This window comes from Choristoneura fumiferana, chromosome 26 (genome assembly GCF_025370935.1).
Source record: "Choristoneura fumiferana chromosome 26, NRCan_CFum_1, whole genome shotgun sequence".
NCBI lineage: Eukaryota > Metazoa > Arthropoda > Insecta > Lepidoptera > Tortricidae > Choristoneura > Choristoneura fumiferana.
Window position 1 is genome coordinate 5,272,104 of NC_133497.1, and position 17,617 is coordinate 5,289,720.

A 17,617-nucleotide genomic window follows, 5' to 3' on the forward strand; every position below is an offset into this window, starting at 1 on the left:
GTCTTGTTTGTCATGCTATACACCGCGTTATTTTTGATGTCCGTTAACTTTAATGTGACAATCTATGGGTCAAATTAAGTTATTTTTTTAACACACTTAGTGGCCTGGCCTAACTAATACTGTTAAAAGATAATCAAGAGTTAAGATAATTAATTAATAGCATTAAAACAACGTAAAGGTCTTTAATTAATTACGTTTTTTGAAAATCTATAACTAATCCTTTTGTTAATTTACACAATTTAGCAAAAGAAAGTAAAACATGTGGGTTTTTTTCTGTATCTTTTATGTGTCACGTCAATGTCACTTATCAGGTTTGTTTATTTTACAATTAAACTATTAACAATGACTGAAGATAGCTATTACTTCTATGCATGAAAAAAAAATTTTCTTCTCGAATGATTTTTAATTGACGAAAAAGATAATTATCAGGTAGTTCATATCAACGAAATTCGAAAATCGTACCCGCTGACCCGTCTGCCGAAGTTAACGACAGTAAAAAAAACACGGTGAATAGCTATTACAAAAGTGACACATATCGAATTGTCAAACATACCTCGATACTAGCGCTACCTAGCCTGCCATAAAAACCATTATTAAGCAATAGGTATTCGAAAATCGAAGTTCGTATCGTACTATCCCTTTCACATGCTTTCACTCTCTTATTAAATAACATAAGCGTCAGCAGGACGGTACCATACGAACTTCAATTTTCGAATTTCGTAATAGCCCATCGTAAATATTCCGAGAGTTTATATATTTATCAAATCTAGACGAACAAATTTTATTGGTGCCCAATTATTGTAGCCATATTGAAGCATTTTACGTCAAAAATACATATTTTATGTCGATACACAAATAATTTACGTATTTAGAAATTAATTAAAAATAATATATTCAACAATAACTGTGAAGTTGTGCATCAAAGTTTTTTTTGTTTTTTCGCCAAAAAGAATGATCTTAACCTTATGTCCAAGATAACAGACATAAAAAAACACAGTGTGTACCTTTATAAAGGAAACGTGTTCTGGCAATTCATAAAATGTGTGTTAATTGCTTCAAGGTATCAAATACCATCGTTTTTTTACTAAGACATTTTTGTTACAGGTCTGAACACCAACCCTAGTTTTTTTTAAATATTACAATATGTAGTGCTTGGAAAAGCTTCCCGTTCAAGGAGAGGTAAATGTGATTAAAAATAAAAGCTGCCACTTGTGATTTAGTCTACGATTTTGTATACTAATATAAACCAATAAGTTATTTGATCTTTTTCCTAAGATTATTTTATTATGCTATCAAACTTCTAATAATAACAACCTCTTCTAAGCTAAAAAAATTGATAAATACTATTTAAATAGATATACTTCTTGACGATATAAAAAAAAGAAAACCCATGAGAATAAGTTAAAATACATAAAAGTTTCGCCTGAGATCAAACAGGTTAAAGGTCTCTAACCGTATCATGCCACGACCGTAACAGGAGCGTGTCAGGACCGGACTGTCAAGCGCATACATGACCCGCGGCGACGGTTGGCATAGTCTCATACTTTACAATACAAAGAATATATTTTTGCCCGACACCTTAAGACACAGAGTAATGTGGGAAGAGACCTTTAAAGGGAATAATTTTGACGCTGGATCAGTATGCTATAATTGTGACAAACCAATTGAAATTAATAATACAGATGTAAAATACGATCACGTGCATTAACAACTGAGGGGCTGTTTCACCATCCGTTGATTAGTGTTAACTGACGGTTAAATGTGATGTCATCTCCGTCTATTCGAACAAAACAAATAGAGACGCCATCACATTTAACCGTCAGTTAACACTAATCAATGGATGGTGAAACAGCCCCTAAATGTCAACATGTCGTCACTACTTTTTAAAAAGGCTCGTACCTTGATTAAGTATGCTATAGTTGTGACAAACCAATTGAAATTAATAATATGTAATTTTAAAAAGTTCGTACCCTAAAATCGATAACTTTTCTGAGTGAACTTTATGAACATGACTTCAAGGGTCAATTTTGTTGCCGTATGAAGTATTCATTAGAGGTACTTACGAGATTTTTCAGTCACTGATTTGCAGCTCTCCATGTTCATGGGAAGAATATAATAATTATATGTATTTTTATAAATAATAACATTATGCACAGCAATGGTTATCATAGATTTGTTCTACAATAACTATACACACCGTGTTTTTTTTTATTTCCGCTAACTTGATTTTGATATGAACTAATTATTAACTTTTTCGCAAAAATGAAAAAAAAAATTTTTTTCTAGAATTTTTTTTTTCATACATGTAATAGTTTCACAGCAATTGTTTATAAATTGCAAAATAAACAAACTTGAAAAGTGACACTAACGTGACACATAAGAGACATCAAAAAAATCCACTTTTTTAACTGTCTAATGCTAAATATGTGTGAATATTGGGTTACTAATGTATTAAGTATTTTAAGAACTGTTAAGCTATTATTTTTAACTTTAGAACAACTTTTATGACAGAGCGAATTCCTCCTAATACAAGTGCTTCACTTAAAAGGAGGATTCGACACTATTTTTAAAACAAAAGTTGAAAATAAATAATTGTTTTTTTGACACTGTTTTACTATTTATTTTCTTAACTCTTGGTTACCTAATAAAGAGTGAGAGTTAGGCCACTGTGTCGTAGAGAAATTAACTTCATTTGACCTGTATGTCCCCTTAAAGTTAACGGAAATCAAAAATAACACGGTGTAGATGAGAGTGATGAAAACTAGTCCGATTACAAAGTTGTAGACAAGATATAACAAAATGTATATAGAATATTGCAGCAGGTAATTGGGTTAGTTTGACTAAATATAATATTGTATTGTAAAACTTTTTATTGTACAGTCAAGGGCAAAGATATCGACACGGCCAGTTACAAAATGTATATCGACTTTATGCACTTACATTAATGTGTATACATATTTTTGCAACTTTGGCCGTGTAACCGTGTGATATCTTTGCCCTTGACTGTACGTACCAGAGATGGGCAAAATGTAATCGACTAATGATTAATGATTGAGTTTAACCTATTCAATTGCTATTAACGATTAAAGATGACGATTGATTAATCTTAGTTTTAAGACTTTCTATTTAAGACTTTCTATTGATATAGTCACGATTAAATTAATCGTCGATTAATTACCAGCGTCTTTAATCAATTAATTAATTAGATTAATTTTCTCGATTAATATTAGAAATAAATAGATTTGATTTGTAATAAATATCACACGGCATACATACTAGAATGATTTTACAATTGAACGACACATACAAATTGAACGAGACATATTTAATTTTTGTAACGTGCATGGTCCATTTTTTAATTGAGATTTAATCGTGAAATTTAGTCGATTAAAATGACGATTGATCAATTGTTATTCGAATAATCCGTCGATTAATTTAATCGCCAATATATATATCGTGATTAATTTTGTGACGATTGAAATTCAATTGATTGATTAGTTGACTGAAAAATTAATCGATTAATGCCGATCTTAGGTACGTATCTACATTAAAGCACATGAAAGTAACAGATAATAAGATGTACAAAGGCGAACTTATCCCTTAAAGGGATCTCTTCCAGTTAACCTTTGAATGATTGACAGGATATCAGAAAGAGTAGTCACTACAATGAAAAGATTAAAAGAACCGAAATTTTAAGTTAATCCAAACAGTGCATTATAAATACACATACATATTATATTTATAATATTTGCCCCATTACCTATTTTGAATAGCAACTAATATAATTAGAAACTGGTGGAATTATTGGAAGAATTAAGGAAGTTTAAGAAGAATTTGATCAAATCATTTGATAGTAGGATCAAGAATTCTGATGAAAAACCTTTACAACTTTGTTCAGACAAACTTAACTATCTACTGAATTACTCCGGAACAATTTACTCGCCTTGTTAAATCCGAACTGTTTTGATTGTCCTCAAATGTACACTATCATTAAATTAAAATGCTTAGCTACAAAATATCTAAATATAAAAACTGTGTCTACGTCAAACAACCGTTAACACAGGTTGTTTTGAAACATCTAAGTAGAAATGTACTCAAAGACTTTTAGTTAATTGGGATCTTAAAAATAGAACAATTCTTAATTATTTTTTGTATAGAAAGAAAAGACAATTATAAGAAACCAATTTTGATGTTTTTTCATATAATTCATTACTTTTTTTAAAATTTATTATTGAAACTATTTTGGTTGATGACAACAGTTAAATCTAGTTCTGCCACATAAATGCTCATTTCATAAATTTGATCTGTTTGCGTTTGTATTTTAAGGATAAATTTGATCTGTATGCTGGCGAGCGTCATTTTATTTTTTATCTGTGGTGAAGTGGTAAGCTGTCAAAGTGTTATATGTCAGATTGCGGGTCCAAATTGAATTCCGTAGTTCTAATCCAAGCGTAAATTCTAATCCTCACAGAATAAAGTACAACTCGGACCGTCTACGTAATAGTTTTCAAAGTCAGATGAAGGTCATTCCTGATTTTTTATGCAATAAGTCCATTACACTTTACACTATATTAAAATCAAATAACTACAGAAAAGATTTAAAAAGCATTTATCTCGAATTTTTTTTTCAAACCCCAATAGATTGAACTCTGCAGAAGTCATAACTATAGTGTAAATTCATGTATTTGATTAGTCGAATTAGCCTTGATACGGTTTAAAGATAATAGGGATGAGGACTGGATTAAAAATATATCAATCTATTTAGTCCAACAGTTAGTTTAAAAAATATGGGACACATATTTTTGGTTTTATCAAATTATTAAAAATCAACAAAGGTATAGGTCATCAAACTTCTGGAGTGGGGGCTTGTGACGTCACTATTAGGTAAAAATTGTACCATATAGTGACTTAACTCGAAACTTCTAAGCACTGTATCCTCGTCATTCTTTGTTTGTCAAACAAAAGAAAAAATATTTGGACAATATTTTTTAATTACATAACTGACGGACTAAACAGTCGTTTTAGTCGTCTAGCATTGCATACTATTGCAGCCTACATATTGTAGAAAAAATTTCTAATTTCAAATTTTGCTGATTTACAGGTTCATTAGACAGGCCTTTGCATCCAGAGACATGGCTTCAGTGCAATGGAGAGCGTGAAATTTGTAGTGTGGTGTATATAACTGAGGCTCTCCATGAGGCTGACATAGTCACATTTGGTGTACTAAAGCCTCGTTAAAATACTAGATAAAAAAAAAAAAAAAAAAAAAAAATCAATTATGTCCCAAGACAAAAACAGGTAAAAAAACAAGTCTTCAGTCTTTGCAAGAACTGCCTGCTTTGAGCGCACTTCTACCTTATCTGATCCACTGCATCAGCTTCTGGCATCATTGATGGTCTCCGGAACCTGTACTTCGAGGCCGTCCAGTTCCTTTGTCATTGTGATTTGACACCCGAGCCGTGATGTGTCAGTCAGTCCATAGGCGAGGTCTAACATGTCACGTTCTTCGTCAGAGGCTTCTTCTGGCAACCTGGGAAAATGTTTAAAATCCAAGTCAAAGTCAAAATATTAATATTCAATTTAGGATATAGCAATGCCTTGGTTCAGTAAAAAACTTTGTTGAAATTTCTTAACTTTCATATTTTAATATATTAGCAGGATGTGTCCTGGTTTGACCTAAGGCCACAAAAATTCGGCATGTAGTCACTACAGTCTGTAGTCCTACCAGTAGTTTCATACTCATTCAGACCCAAGTACTTAGAAGACTTTTTTTTAATGTAATTGCACTTATTATACACCATTTCCGATTAGCATGAAATTTGAAACCAAAATGGCGGGTTTTCTATTAAGTTCTACTGGTAGGACCGTGGTACGCTATGACTACACAACTGTTGAAGGAGCTGGGTCTGAATAACAAAGTTAATAAGTACTATGGGTAGGACCTTGGGCCTTAGGAGGTTAAATTTACTACAAACGTAACGGTGAAGAAAAACATTGTGAGGCAACATTGTGTGAAGTTTCCAGTTTGCACTGGACTCTCCTGGGAACTATGGCCCAGGCCCTCTCTTTCTAGGAGGCGGCCTGTGCCAAGCAGTGGGATGTATAATATATAGGCTGGGTGGGTGCGATACAAAACAAAACCTTATATTTTACCTGTCATAATCGTCCTGTTTTAATATAACATGACATGTAGAGCAAGTAAGGGTGCCCTCACAGGCACCGTAACCTTCAATGTTGAGGTCGTTGTTGACAATCACATCAAGCAGTGTGTCTCCCACCTTGGCTTCAGATTCTATTCTCTTTCCATCATGGAGAACAAAGGTTACTTTGACTCTGGAATTAATAAGTTTTTCATATTAGTTACTAACTTACAAAACTAAGTTATCTTAAGTTTGTAGGGGCATAGCCAGAATGACAGCTAGACTTGTAATTCGTAAACAAAAAATCATCTTTGATGGCACATTCACCAAGCAATGTTAGCCATCTCAGGTCTATTGCATTTGCTTACAAAAAATAATCAATCAATAACAGCAAAAAAATCTGACCCACATTTAATAATCATTCATATAATAAAAGTATATCATATCAAAGATTATTAGTGGTACACGATTTTAATGCCAATGATAACTAATAATTTAGGATTTCGTGTTTGTTGTTAAATTTACGTCTCCTATTCAAGGGCAATATTTCTCTTATCACCTAATATTGTGTAATCAACGTCAAATTGCTTATCTATTTGAAACTTAAAAAAACATTGTGAAAAGATCTAATAATCACTTACTTTTCATCTTTTAATGCCTTTACAGACGTGGAGAGAGGCGCAGAGTCCCTAAAAACTACTCAAATTGTGTCTAAAAGCGCTATTTAGACATCGAATTCGTGGAACTGTGAAAGTTCTAATTAAATTTCTGTAAAACATATTGAGGTTTACACACAGCAATAAGCGCTGAATCACTGCTTTGAATAACGATCTAACAGGGCGCTGGACGCTATAGAGCAAAAATAATGGTAATATTTGGGTAAATATTAGAAATTGTAATTGACCCTGAATTCATTTACAACAGTTTTTAGGTTAAGCTACGTTCCGTCACACTAAACTAAACTTTTGTTACAAACGTCAACGCTGACTGCAAAACTTCTCCATGAAAAGACCAATGAAAGACTAAATAAAATAAAATAAAATACCACAAAGAAATAATAAGTCTATTTGTTTTATCCATAGCTACAACACAACGTACATTGGTAAAGACTGAAGTGATCGACTGTAACCTTAGTTATATTTACGACGATCACGTTATTTTTTTGTTATTAATAAATATCTTTATAATCAGATCAAATCAAAATCAGATATTTAAAATTAATCACAGTTTTCTACATTGGCTATGTTTATCTACAAAAAAGAGAATATGACAGGTAAAACATATCTGCGTGAATCGAAAACAACTACGTGTATAAAAAAAGACTGAATCGGACACCGTTAAAAACGCGGAAAAACAATGGCGTTTCTATTTTACGATTTTCACACAAATGTATATTTATTTGTTGGTATTGTGTTTTTCATGGTGTATTTTTCACTGTTCATTTCGATTTACTTACTATATTTCGATGGGCAAAATTGTTGAGAGACTTGTGTTGTGAGAGCTGCGGCCAATGCATGCAATAGATAAAAAAGTGGAAACTGTCAAAGTTGGAAAGTTGTCAAAACATTCGTAATTTCGTATTCGATTATCCGGATTTTCTCTAAGGATTTTCACTTAGGATCTTCTATAAAATTTAATTGGCAATAAATGTTAAGAGATTAAGATGACTGTGAAACCACGAGAAATACCAGAGGGCGAGGATGACCCTGTCGAAAGCATGTTAAAGAAAACTGGATGCTTAGAACTGCACTATAAAGTTCAGGTAAGTAAACTTTACTTGTTGCTGACTAAAGTGATAAGACCGGTCATGTAAAGGTTAAAAAAAATTACTGTCACTGCCATATTCTTACAAAAATGTTGTTATAATTTTATTAACAACCGGTTGCCTTTTTTTCTTTTTCTAATGATGTTAATATTACAATTTACAATGATGTTCAGTAAAAGTATAATATTTAAGAGTTCTACACTACTTGACTCGTTCTTTCCTTTTAAGTTAATATTTAAGTTTTTTTTGAGGCAGTTGGTTTAATTTTTTTACATTTTGTCAGTCAACACAAGACTAAACATAGGCTTTTAGAAGGTCGAAACGAAATTGGTGAGAGAAAATATTTTATTTACAATATGTCGAGTATTGACGGTTGAATTCAAACAGAAGACAAAAGTAGGTATGGCAGATCTCTTGTGCGGCTGCGCGAAATATATTTTCATATTCTGGCGTCAGGTGGCGCGGCTGTAGTGTTTCTACATCTCTCCCCCCCAGAGACCGGCTACGGGCGATAATATTGAGGAAATTTAACTTGTCTGCCCGATCTAGTAAGCTTTACTTGCTTTTCTATATCTTTGTTCGGCTCTGTTTGTGCTGTTTGTTTATGTACGAGCTTTATGACATCTGAGGAAGTATCTGTTTCGAGCATATATGCTGGTTTTAATCTGTCAATAGATACTGTAACTGTCTTGCCTTTTACTCTGATCTTAAAATCTTTTCACCTCGTTCTAGAACTGCGTGTGGTCCCGTATATGCAGGCGTTAGCGCGCCACGTAGAGCGTCTTCTCGTAAGAAAACATGAGTAGCGGATGCTAAATCCTTAAATACAAATATCTTCTTCTGTCCATGTCTCGAAGTAGGTACAGGTTGAAGTTGCTGGTAATGTTACGCAATCGTGCGGTGAAATCGGTAATGTCTGATGTAGTTTCTGTGCTGGTTGAAAGAATTCCCCAGGCAATCTCAGAGCCTCTCCGTATACCAGTTCAGCAGATGATGCTTGTAGATCTTCTTTGAACGCGCTTCTTATACCAAGTAGGACTAGTGGTAAGGCTTCTGTCCAGTTGCTTTGCGCGTGGCAGACGATAGCGGCTTTCAATTGCCTGTGGAATCTTTCAATGAGTCATTACAGGCAGGATGATATGCCGTAGTGCGTCGATGTTGAAAACCTGCTGTCTTTGATAAGTGGTTGAAGAGTGCTGATTCGAATTGAGCTCCACGGTCTGTTACTATGACTTCAGGACAGCCAAATCTAGATATCCAAACGGTAAGTAAAGATTTTGCTACTGTTTCAGCTGTAATGTCCATCATTGGGATAGCTTCAGGCCAGCGTGTAAATCGGTCAATGGCTGTATGTAAGGCAGTAACGATAACCTTGAGATGGTGGCATCGGACCGACTATGTCGATATGCACGTGTGTGAATCTCACTTTGGGTAAGTTGTAAGTCCCTAAAGGTGCTTGCACGTGTCTTGTAATTTTCGACCGCTGACTGCTGAACACGCTCGAGCCCATGTACGACAATCTTGTTTCATATTCGGCCAGATAAACGCTCAGAAACTAGCCTTACAGATGCTCTAATTCCTGGATGGCTGAGCGAGTGCAGGTATTGAATACTTGTTTTCTAAATTTTGGCGTTACGTATGGTCTAAGAGTTGACGTACTTGTGGGAGATTAAAGGAAGATATCAATAGGTAAAACAGCGTTCAAATCAACACAGCATATTTATTTTTTTTTTTNGGTTTAGGTTTAGGTTAGGTTAGTTTAGGTTAGGTTAGGTTAGGTTAGGTTAGGTTAGGTTTAGGTTAGGTTAGGTAGGTTAGGTTAGGTTAGGTTAGGTTAGGTAGTTTAGGTTTTTTTTTTTTTTTTTTTTTTTTTTTTTTTTTTATCAGACTACCTCCAACGTTGGAGCCTATTTCTACTTTTTTCCTTTCATTCCAGTTCTCGCATTTACTACATCTCGTACTGTCATTCCGCATCCTTTATCTTTCTTACATACTTCACCTTTCTTTCTCTGTGGGTTAGGCCCATCTGACTACTTCTATTTGTGTTTTATCTTATTATTACATTTTCTTTTATTCTGTTCTCTTTGTCACTCCATTCTATCTTTTAAGCTGTCCTCTGTGTCATTCATCATTTCTTTCACGCCTTATTTCTATTTTGACTATCATATTAGGATCAAGTTGGGGATTTTATTTATTTAAAAATTTCTCTTATGCATATTTAACATCTCTTATAACTACATTCTTGACTTAAATAATTAACACGCAATGCCGCCGGCAAATTACAATGACACGGCGGGCGAGGCGCTCGCAGTGGGGCAAATCACAGCAACACTTAGTAAATAATTAACACGTAATACCGCCGGCAAATTACAATGACACCGGTGGCGAGGCGCTCGCCAGTCGCGAGGCGCCCGCCAGTGCCGAGGCACCCGCCAGTGGCGAGGCTCCCGCCAGCGGCGAGGCGCTCGCCAGTGGCGAGGCTCCCGCCAGTGGCGAGGCGCTCGCCAGTGGCGAGGCGCTCGCCAGTGGCGAGGCTCCCGCCAGTGGCGAGGTGCTCGCCAGTGGCTACCGGCAACTTAGCTACCTTAAATAACTAACAAATAGTGCCGCTGGCAAGTTACAGCAACACTACACCGCCTGCAAGCGGCAACTTAACACTTTACACCGCCTGCAAGCGGCAACTTCGGCCACAGCGATACAACGCCAGGGATGGTAAACTGTTGTAATGTTTATTTATTTTCCTTTAATACATTGTTGCATGTTCCTAATTCTAATGCCTCCACAATTAGTATTGTTGTATGGTAGGACGCCTATATGCTTCAACATATATCGCTATCATACTTTCTATGCAGTTTTGTTTCTCTTATTTACTATACTTATGATGCTTTTACAATACCCTAAGAACGTATCCCTATGTGTGCCGCTTACTAACTCTGGGAGGTTCTCTTCCTTGACCTCTATACCAAGCCTATGCTCTACGTCGCATCTATCCCTGGCGAAAATAGGGCAGTCGAGAATGAGGTGGAATATGGTTTCTTCAGCATTTGGTTCACAGGGACACGACGGACTGTCCTTGCACTTAAAACGGTGCAAGTATGAGGAGAACCCGCCATGTCCCGTGAACAGCTGTGTTGTCTGGCTATCAAATTTTATTTTTCCTACAATTCTTTTGGCCGCTATTGCGTCGGGGAAGAACATCTTAGTTACCGATGCCGTTTCTTCTGTCTTATATCTCCTGTTCCATTCGTCAGCCGTCTCTGCTCGAATGCAGCGTCTGACAAATGAAACAGGGCACAAGTCATAGTCCGTCTTCCTTTTGCTCTTGAGAGCTGCTTCCTTCGCCAGTTCGTCGGCCCTCTCATTCCCTGCCAGCCCTGCATGTGCTTTGATCCAGAACAAGGATATAACCTTGTTCTGGACTTTGCAGCGCCGGATGTTACTCCTGGCTTCAACTGCCAGAGGATGAGTGGAACCGTGGTTTATAAGGGTTTGAAGGGCAGCTCTGGAGTCGCTATATATGCCAAAATCACTCTCCCTACTTTTTACGGCAACTTCCGTCGCTTTACTCAGGGCCAACAACTCTGCCTGGTAGACGGTGCAATATGACGGTAAAGTAAGCTTGCGGGCTCTGGTCTCCGAGGCACCGCTCCATATGGAAAGTGCCGCACCGACCCTGCCCTCAATCTTACTACCGTCGGTGTAAATGCGCACCGCAAAATCATTGTGGCGCGCGTGCTGGTCCTCGTCTACCAGGTTCGTGAACTCCAGTGCCATATGCTCCGCAGGATGTGGGGCCTCCATTTTCCGTGCCATCCTCTCGACCTCTCTATCTGCTAGCTCACGTCTGGGTACCCCAGTCTTAGCCTCGTATAACGAGGCCGCCTCGCGAACTCGGAGATCAAGAGGGAGTGTCCCCGTGAGTAGGAGGGCCGAGTTGAGTGACACCGTCCGATAGGCCTTGCACATTTTTTGTGCGAAGCCCCTCTGAACTGAGCTTAACTTCTTGCGGACTCCCAATTTCTCTGCAGCTGGAGCCCATGCTGCGGCTGCATAGAGTATCACCGGCTCTACTGCCGCAATATAGATGGTGCGAATTACCTCCGGGCTTAGGCCCCAGTTTACACGTGCCGCTCTGACTAGCTGCTTGTATACGCCTGCAGCTTTTTTACATACGCTCGTGACGTGTGCATTAAACGTTAGACCCTTATCGATGGTAAGCCCGAGAATTTTAATTTCAGAGGACATTCCGATGTCAACCCCTCCCATACTTAGGCGTGGTGTGTCAAAAACAAGCTTCCTGGTTATCACCATCGCATTTGTTTTGTGTGGCGCAAACTTCAGCTTGTTCCTGACACCCCACTCCCAGACATGTTCGAGGGCGGCATTGGCCTGTTCTTCTATCTCCCGGGCTTCTTTGCCATCGAATACTAACACCACGTCATCCGCAAACGCCTGGCAGTAGAGCCCCTGATTCTCCAGTTGTTTGAGGAGTGGATCCAATAACAGGTTCCAGAGGATTGGCCCTCCTATGGATCCCTGAACGCATCCCTTTTCTGTTTCCCTACGATGTTTTTCCCCAGCGTACCTCACCTCTACCGACCTCTCACTCAGGTAGCTGCTGATGACCCGCCTCAAGTTCACCGGACATTCTTCCTCAGCCAATCTGGTTTTTATCACTGGCCACCATGCACTGTCAAAAGCGCCCTCTATGTCCAGCGAAACCAGTGTCACCAGCCTTTTCTCATTTCGCTTCTTTTTGAGGTGGTTAACGAGGGCAACAAGTGCATCCTCCGTACTCTTTTGCGGCATAAACCCATATTGACGGGTACTGAGTCTAGGCAGTACGTAAAACTTAAGGCGGTTCACCAGCATCTTCTCATAAATTTTTCCCATCACCGGTAGAAGACCAATGGGTCTGTGGGATTTCGGGTTCGTATATGTCTCTCTTCCTGGCTTCCGAAGCACCACTACTACTGCTTCCTTCCAAGACTTCGGGAAGCAGCAGAGCGATAAGCACTTATTGAATAGGGCCAGGAAGTATTCGCTAGCTGCGTTTATGGCATGTTCACAGATATCCGCCGTGAATCCATCCGCCCCCGGAGCCTTCTTCGGATTGAAGGATTTGGCAGCAGCCTCTAATTCCTCCTTGGTGAACAGAGGGTCGTCATGCTCACCATGTCTACCCTCGTTCACTGTCTCTGCCAGGGTTCTTATGTAGAGGTGCTGCTCACCGTCGCTTTCTCTCGCATCACAAGGGTAGAATGTCTCTGCCAGATATTTGGCAGATTCTTCTGCATCCAATATTATGCCGTCTTTTACCAGCGGTAGATCTTCTTCTCTTTGTGTAGTCCTTCCTATTACCCTATAGATCCCCCTCCCACATTCCTTCCCTATCCTGTTTCCCGCAAAAGTCCTTCCAGCTCTGCTCCATCGCCTCCTTGACTGCTAATTCATACTTTTCTTTTTCTTTTAGGTACAGGTTTACTACCATCTGTCTTCGATTCGGCGCTGCACTTCGGATTCTCCGTCTTCGGGTAGTGACTTCCTTTTTCATTTTTGCGAGGTGCTCGGACCACCACGGTATTCTTAATATCTCCTTTTTCTTTTTATTTGGGATTGTCTGTAAGCAAGTCTCTTTTATGGCTGTATTCATCTTATGTATAGTGTTTTCTAAGTCTGGTATGTTATCTATTTCGTGTAATTCTTCTAATGTTAGTTGGTTGTCTAGCATAATCTGGGGCAATTTCTCATGAAATAGCCCCCAGTTTGCTTTCCTGGTGTTATATTTTCTAGTAGTGCGTTCTATATTAATCCCTTTTGATGCTTGTAGGTTGATACCAAAGATTATTCCATTGTGGTCCGAGCATGTGAGTCCTTCAATTATTTTCCACCCATCAATAATTCCCAAGATATCCTCCGTGCATGCCGTCACGTCGACGTGGCTGCTGTACCTTACTCCTCCACGTATGGTGTCAAAGGTAGGGATTTCGCCTCTGTTTAGGACCTGCATACTCATCTCTGTAAGCGTGCCACTGAAATCCTCCCCCCTGTAGTCCTCCTTTCCGCTACCCCACCAGACACTCTTTGCATTTGCATCCCCCCCGAGGATAAGTCTCCCCTTCACCATCTTGTTGATTTCCCTGAGCTGATCAAGGTATGGCTGTATGGGCTGGTCTGGTTCAAAGTAATATGATGCCAATGCAATCGTCCAAGCCTTCGTACGGATCCTAACCACCACGATGTTATTTGTGGTTAGCTCTGGACACTGTAAGACGTCAACGCTACTGTCCAACACCGCAATCGATGCTTTAACTGTACCGTCTCCGATAGCCGAGCTTTGATACATCCTGACGCCTTGATGGCATCTAACTCTTCCTGTGTTTCCAACATAGGGTTCTTGCATCAGCACCACTGCCACTTTCCTTCCTTGGGCTTCCAGCAACACCTCGTCCGTGGCCTGTTTGCTTCGTCGGAGGTTTGCCTGAATTATTTGGTATCTGGTGATCCCCGGGGCAACCTCAGCAGTACGACACCGATGCTCTGGCTATATTGTCCCACTTTTTACGCACTGCACACTCCTTGCTGAAGGCATTGTGCCTTCGATTCGCCATTTTGGCGCGTTTGCAATTAATGCAGTCCGGCGCCTCGCCCACAAGTCTTTCCGGGCAGTCGACGCTAAGGTGCGGCCCTCCACAATGGCTGCAGGCGTCTTCAGCTTCTTTACAAAACCTTCGACTATGTCCGTAACCGAGGCATCTCGAGCATTGAACCAGAGGGGACTGGTCCTCGACGCGCACCCGTTGGAGGTCCACCCTCAGGACACCCCCCTCCGTTGCCTTTCTCCAAACCACTGGGGACACCTCCAGCACAATGTCATTGGTGTGCGGGTTACGCGACTTCTTTCTGTACTTGACTTCTATTCTGTCTTCCTCGTCATTGAGTCCGCCAAAAACATCCCGGTTCTGATTTCTGAGGGCCTTCTTCACTTCCTCGTTGGTGTGTATCGCCAAGACGCCCTTCAGGATCACCAGCGGGTCCCTGTTCCTGACCTCCTCAACGACGAGGTTTCCTCCTGCTGCTTCTATTCTTTCTTTGATCTTTCTTCTATCTTCCTGCGTCCCACATGCCATGACAATTTTCCTATCCTTCGCTTTCCTGACTCTCTCTACTTTCACCCATCCTTCTTTCGCGTCTACTGCTTCTCTAATCCTTTCCAGTACCTCCTCTCCTGTATCCAAATCGTTTCTGGATGTGACCACCACCGAGTGCAGCGTAGTTCTTTCCATTTCTTGGCCAGTCCTCTGCGTTCCTGCTGCTACTTTGGCGTAGGTCACCTTCTCCATCAAACTCTTCTGTCCCTCTATTTGTACTTTGAGATCTTCTAGTTTTCTTCCATTATCAATCAGTAGCCTATTATTCTCCTCTATTTTCATCCTCATCCAGTCATCGTCCCTTGTTCTCTCTCTCTCTCTTTCACTCTGCTTCTTTTCGTCCTTTGGGATATCCGTTTGAGTCCCATTGTCTCTCTTTTTTCTATCGTTCTTTTCTCCCAGCTCCGCCTCCAGGTTTCTGGCCACTGGTACCGTCATTGTTATCTCATATAATCGGTCCAGGGCTTTCTTCACCTCTAGTTTGATGTCTTTCCGGAGGTTCTGGAACTTTCCTAAGTTTTCTAAACCTTTCTTGTGTATTGTGGCTGCCTCCGCAGCCCTGCTGGTATAGACCGTCCTACCCTCGACAGATGTTTTTATCGGGGTAGGCGTTGGATTGTTCCTTTTCGCCTTTGTAATTGTGGCTGATGCTGTGATTGGGCGCATTACCTTTGTCGGCGTCTTTGCTATTGGGTTCTTTGAAGCTGGAGGAGGGGTACTGCTTGGATTTGAATGTCCAGCCAAGTTTGATTTTTCTCCTGTATTCTCGTTTGACACCGGAGACGTCTTTGATTTGGTTACTTTTTCTAAAAGCTCGATGGACTTTCGAACGTGCCGTGTCATACCTGAGGGACCTGCCCTCGTATCGTCCTTTGCGGTGGCCCTCCTGTCCATCGCTTTGTGCGCCTCCATTACTGGCGGGGTGTTAAACATTGTTGGAGGTGTATGCTTTGGGTCGATTTCCCGAAGTCTTAAGTCCTATTATTTCCTAAGTAAGTTTGTAAAAGTTGTAAATAGTGTGAAGTTAAAATATCAAAATAAAGTAAAATAAAACAATTAATAAAGTTAGAAAAAACAGGGGAGACCTAAATATGTGGAGAGATTTTGCCCTGATTGCTCCCTTCTAGCCAGGGATAGTGTGTCAGGTGTGTTCCTGACCTTACCCACCAGTAATATTTTCAAGAGGTTAGTGAAAGTAGAGAACCTCACAGGTCTTACCATGCCACAAATAGGTAGTTATTTTGAAAATGCAAAGGCAACTAAATTTATTTGACCATATAGTCGGTCTTTCGTCTGATTTTTCTTGCACTTTATGGTGCAGTCTTATATCTAACTTTTAACTAAAGCAAATGTAGAAGTAGCAATAAACAATCGCTCACTTTCAGCAACCCAAATTTTATGTATATTCTAAATATTAGTTGAGTCGCGGACTCCGTCGTTAATTAAAGTCCCTAAACTAAAATTATATATTATATTAAAAACTAACAGCTCAATAACTTGCGTTCCGTGTGGTCACTCTGTCACTGGTGTGTTGTCGATGGTAGTCCCGTGGTGACCGCAGCAAACCGCGGGCAGTCTCAGCAAATAGCGAAGAACGACGCCACCAAACCCGATGTTTGACTCCCCGGACAGCCACCCAACCTTAGTCACTTCTTAGTAAAGATTTTATTTCACCCTACGCACCTCGCACCTTAGCTCACTCCCTAAAGCTATTGGCTCCACTATTAGAAGAAACACTGCGGCACTTGCGGCAATAGGACGCGCATTTAATCCTGTGGCGAACACTTTGGTGTCACTATCACAATATCACAAAATGTGAACACTCGCGGCTATAGTGTTGCGAACACAATTTCGAGCGGCGAGCGGCGAGCACCGGCGACACGCGATGAGTGGCGAGCGGCGAGATTTGGCGCGCCGCGGCGAGTGGCGAGTGGTGAGCACCGGCCAACTGCGGCGAGCGGCGCGATGCGGCGAGCCTCGGAGAGATGTGGCGCTGCGTGGCGCAGCGCGGCGCACCGTGGCGAGCAGTGGCGAGCAGTGGCGAGAAGCGGCAAGCGGCGAACAATTTTGTCGGAGCACTGGCGAACTCAACCGATCGCGGCGACCACTGGCGAGCGACTCGCACCTGCACTTGCAGCTCCGGTTCCGAGCTGCTGCTGATGCGGCGCACGAGGTCTCCAAATTTCAGCTCTCTCTGATGGCCGGAAACGAAACCACGCCAACACGTGGTTTATGTTTTTTGACTGTGGCGTCTCAGCGTGACGTCACAGGAAGCCGAGCGATGCGTCAAAAGACGGGGCTTGTCAGGGCGCAGTGCGCGGCACTTCGTTCGTAAAAATCCAATCAGCCAAACTCGAGTAATCACGAGTTTTATGGTCCAAACTTCGTTTTAACCTCAAAAACGTCACTATTTCGCACTTTTTTATGTGTCACTGTCACTTATCACGTGTAATTTCACTGTGCGCGTATGCGCCTTGCAATTACGCAACTTTTGATGTATTGCGCGTGTCTCTACGGCTAATATGGCCACTTTTAGCAATTTTTAAGTGCGGAGCGCTCTG

At 40.2% G+C, this 17,617-nt stretch overlaps 1 protein-coding gene across 1 annotated transcript; it reads right to left on the reverse strand.

The window, feature by feature from the left end:
- Positions 1 to 5,280: 5,280 nt before the first annotated feature.
- On the reverse strand, positions 5,281 to 7,144 carry LOC141443114 (adrenodoxin-like protein 2, mitochondrial). The gene is made up of 4 exons (XM_074108324.1): positions 7,129 to 7,144; positions 6,782 to 6,836; positions 6,154 to 6,333; positions 5,281 to 5,530 (listed from the first exon to the last, which is right to left on the reverse strand). The coding sequence occupies exons 1-4, from the start codon at positions 7,142 to 7,144 to the stop codon at positions 5,374 to 5,376; spliced, it is 408 nt and encodes a 135-aa protein (XP_073964425.1). The 3' UTR covers positions 5,281 to 5,373.
- Positions 7,145 to 17,617: the final 10,473 nt, after the last annotated feature.

What these genes read in the sequence shown, in the direction of transcription:
- LOC141443114 (XM_074108324.1), bottom strand. An exon ending in AAGGCATTAAAAGATGAAAA is followed by an intron (nt 6,334 to 6,781) that starts GTAAGTGATTAT and finishes TATTAATTCCAG; the next exon opens with AGTCAAAGTAACCTTTGTTC. An exon ending in AAACAGGACGATTATGACAG is followed by an intron (nt 5,531 to 6,153) that starts GTAAAATATAAG and finishes ACATTTTCCCAG; the next exon opens with GTTGCCAGAAGAAGCCTCTG.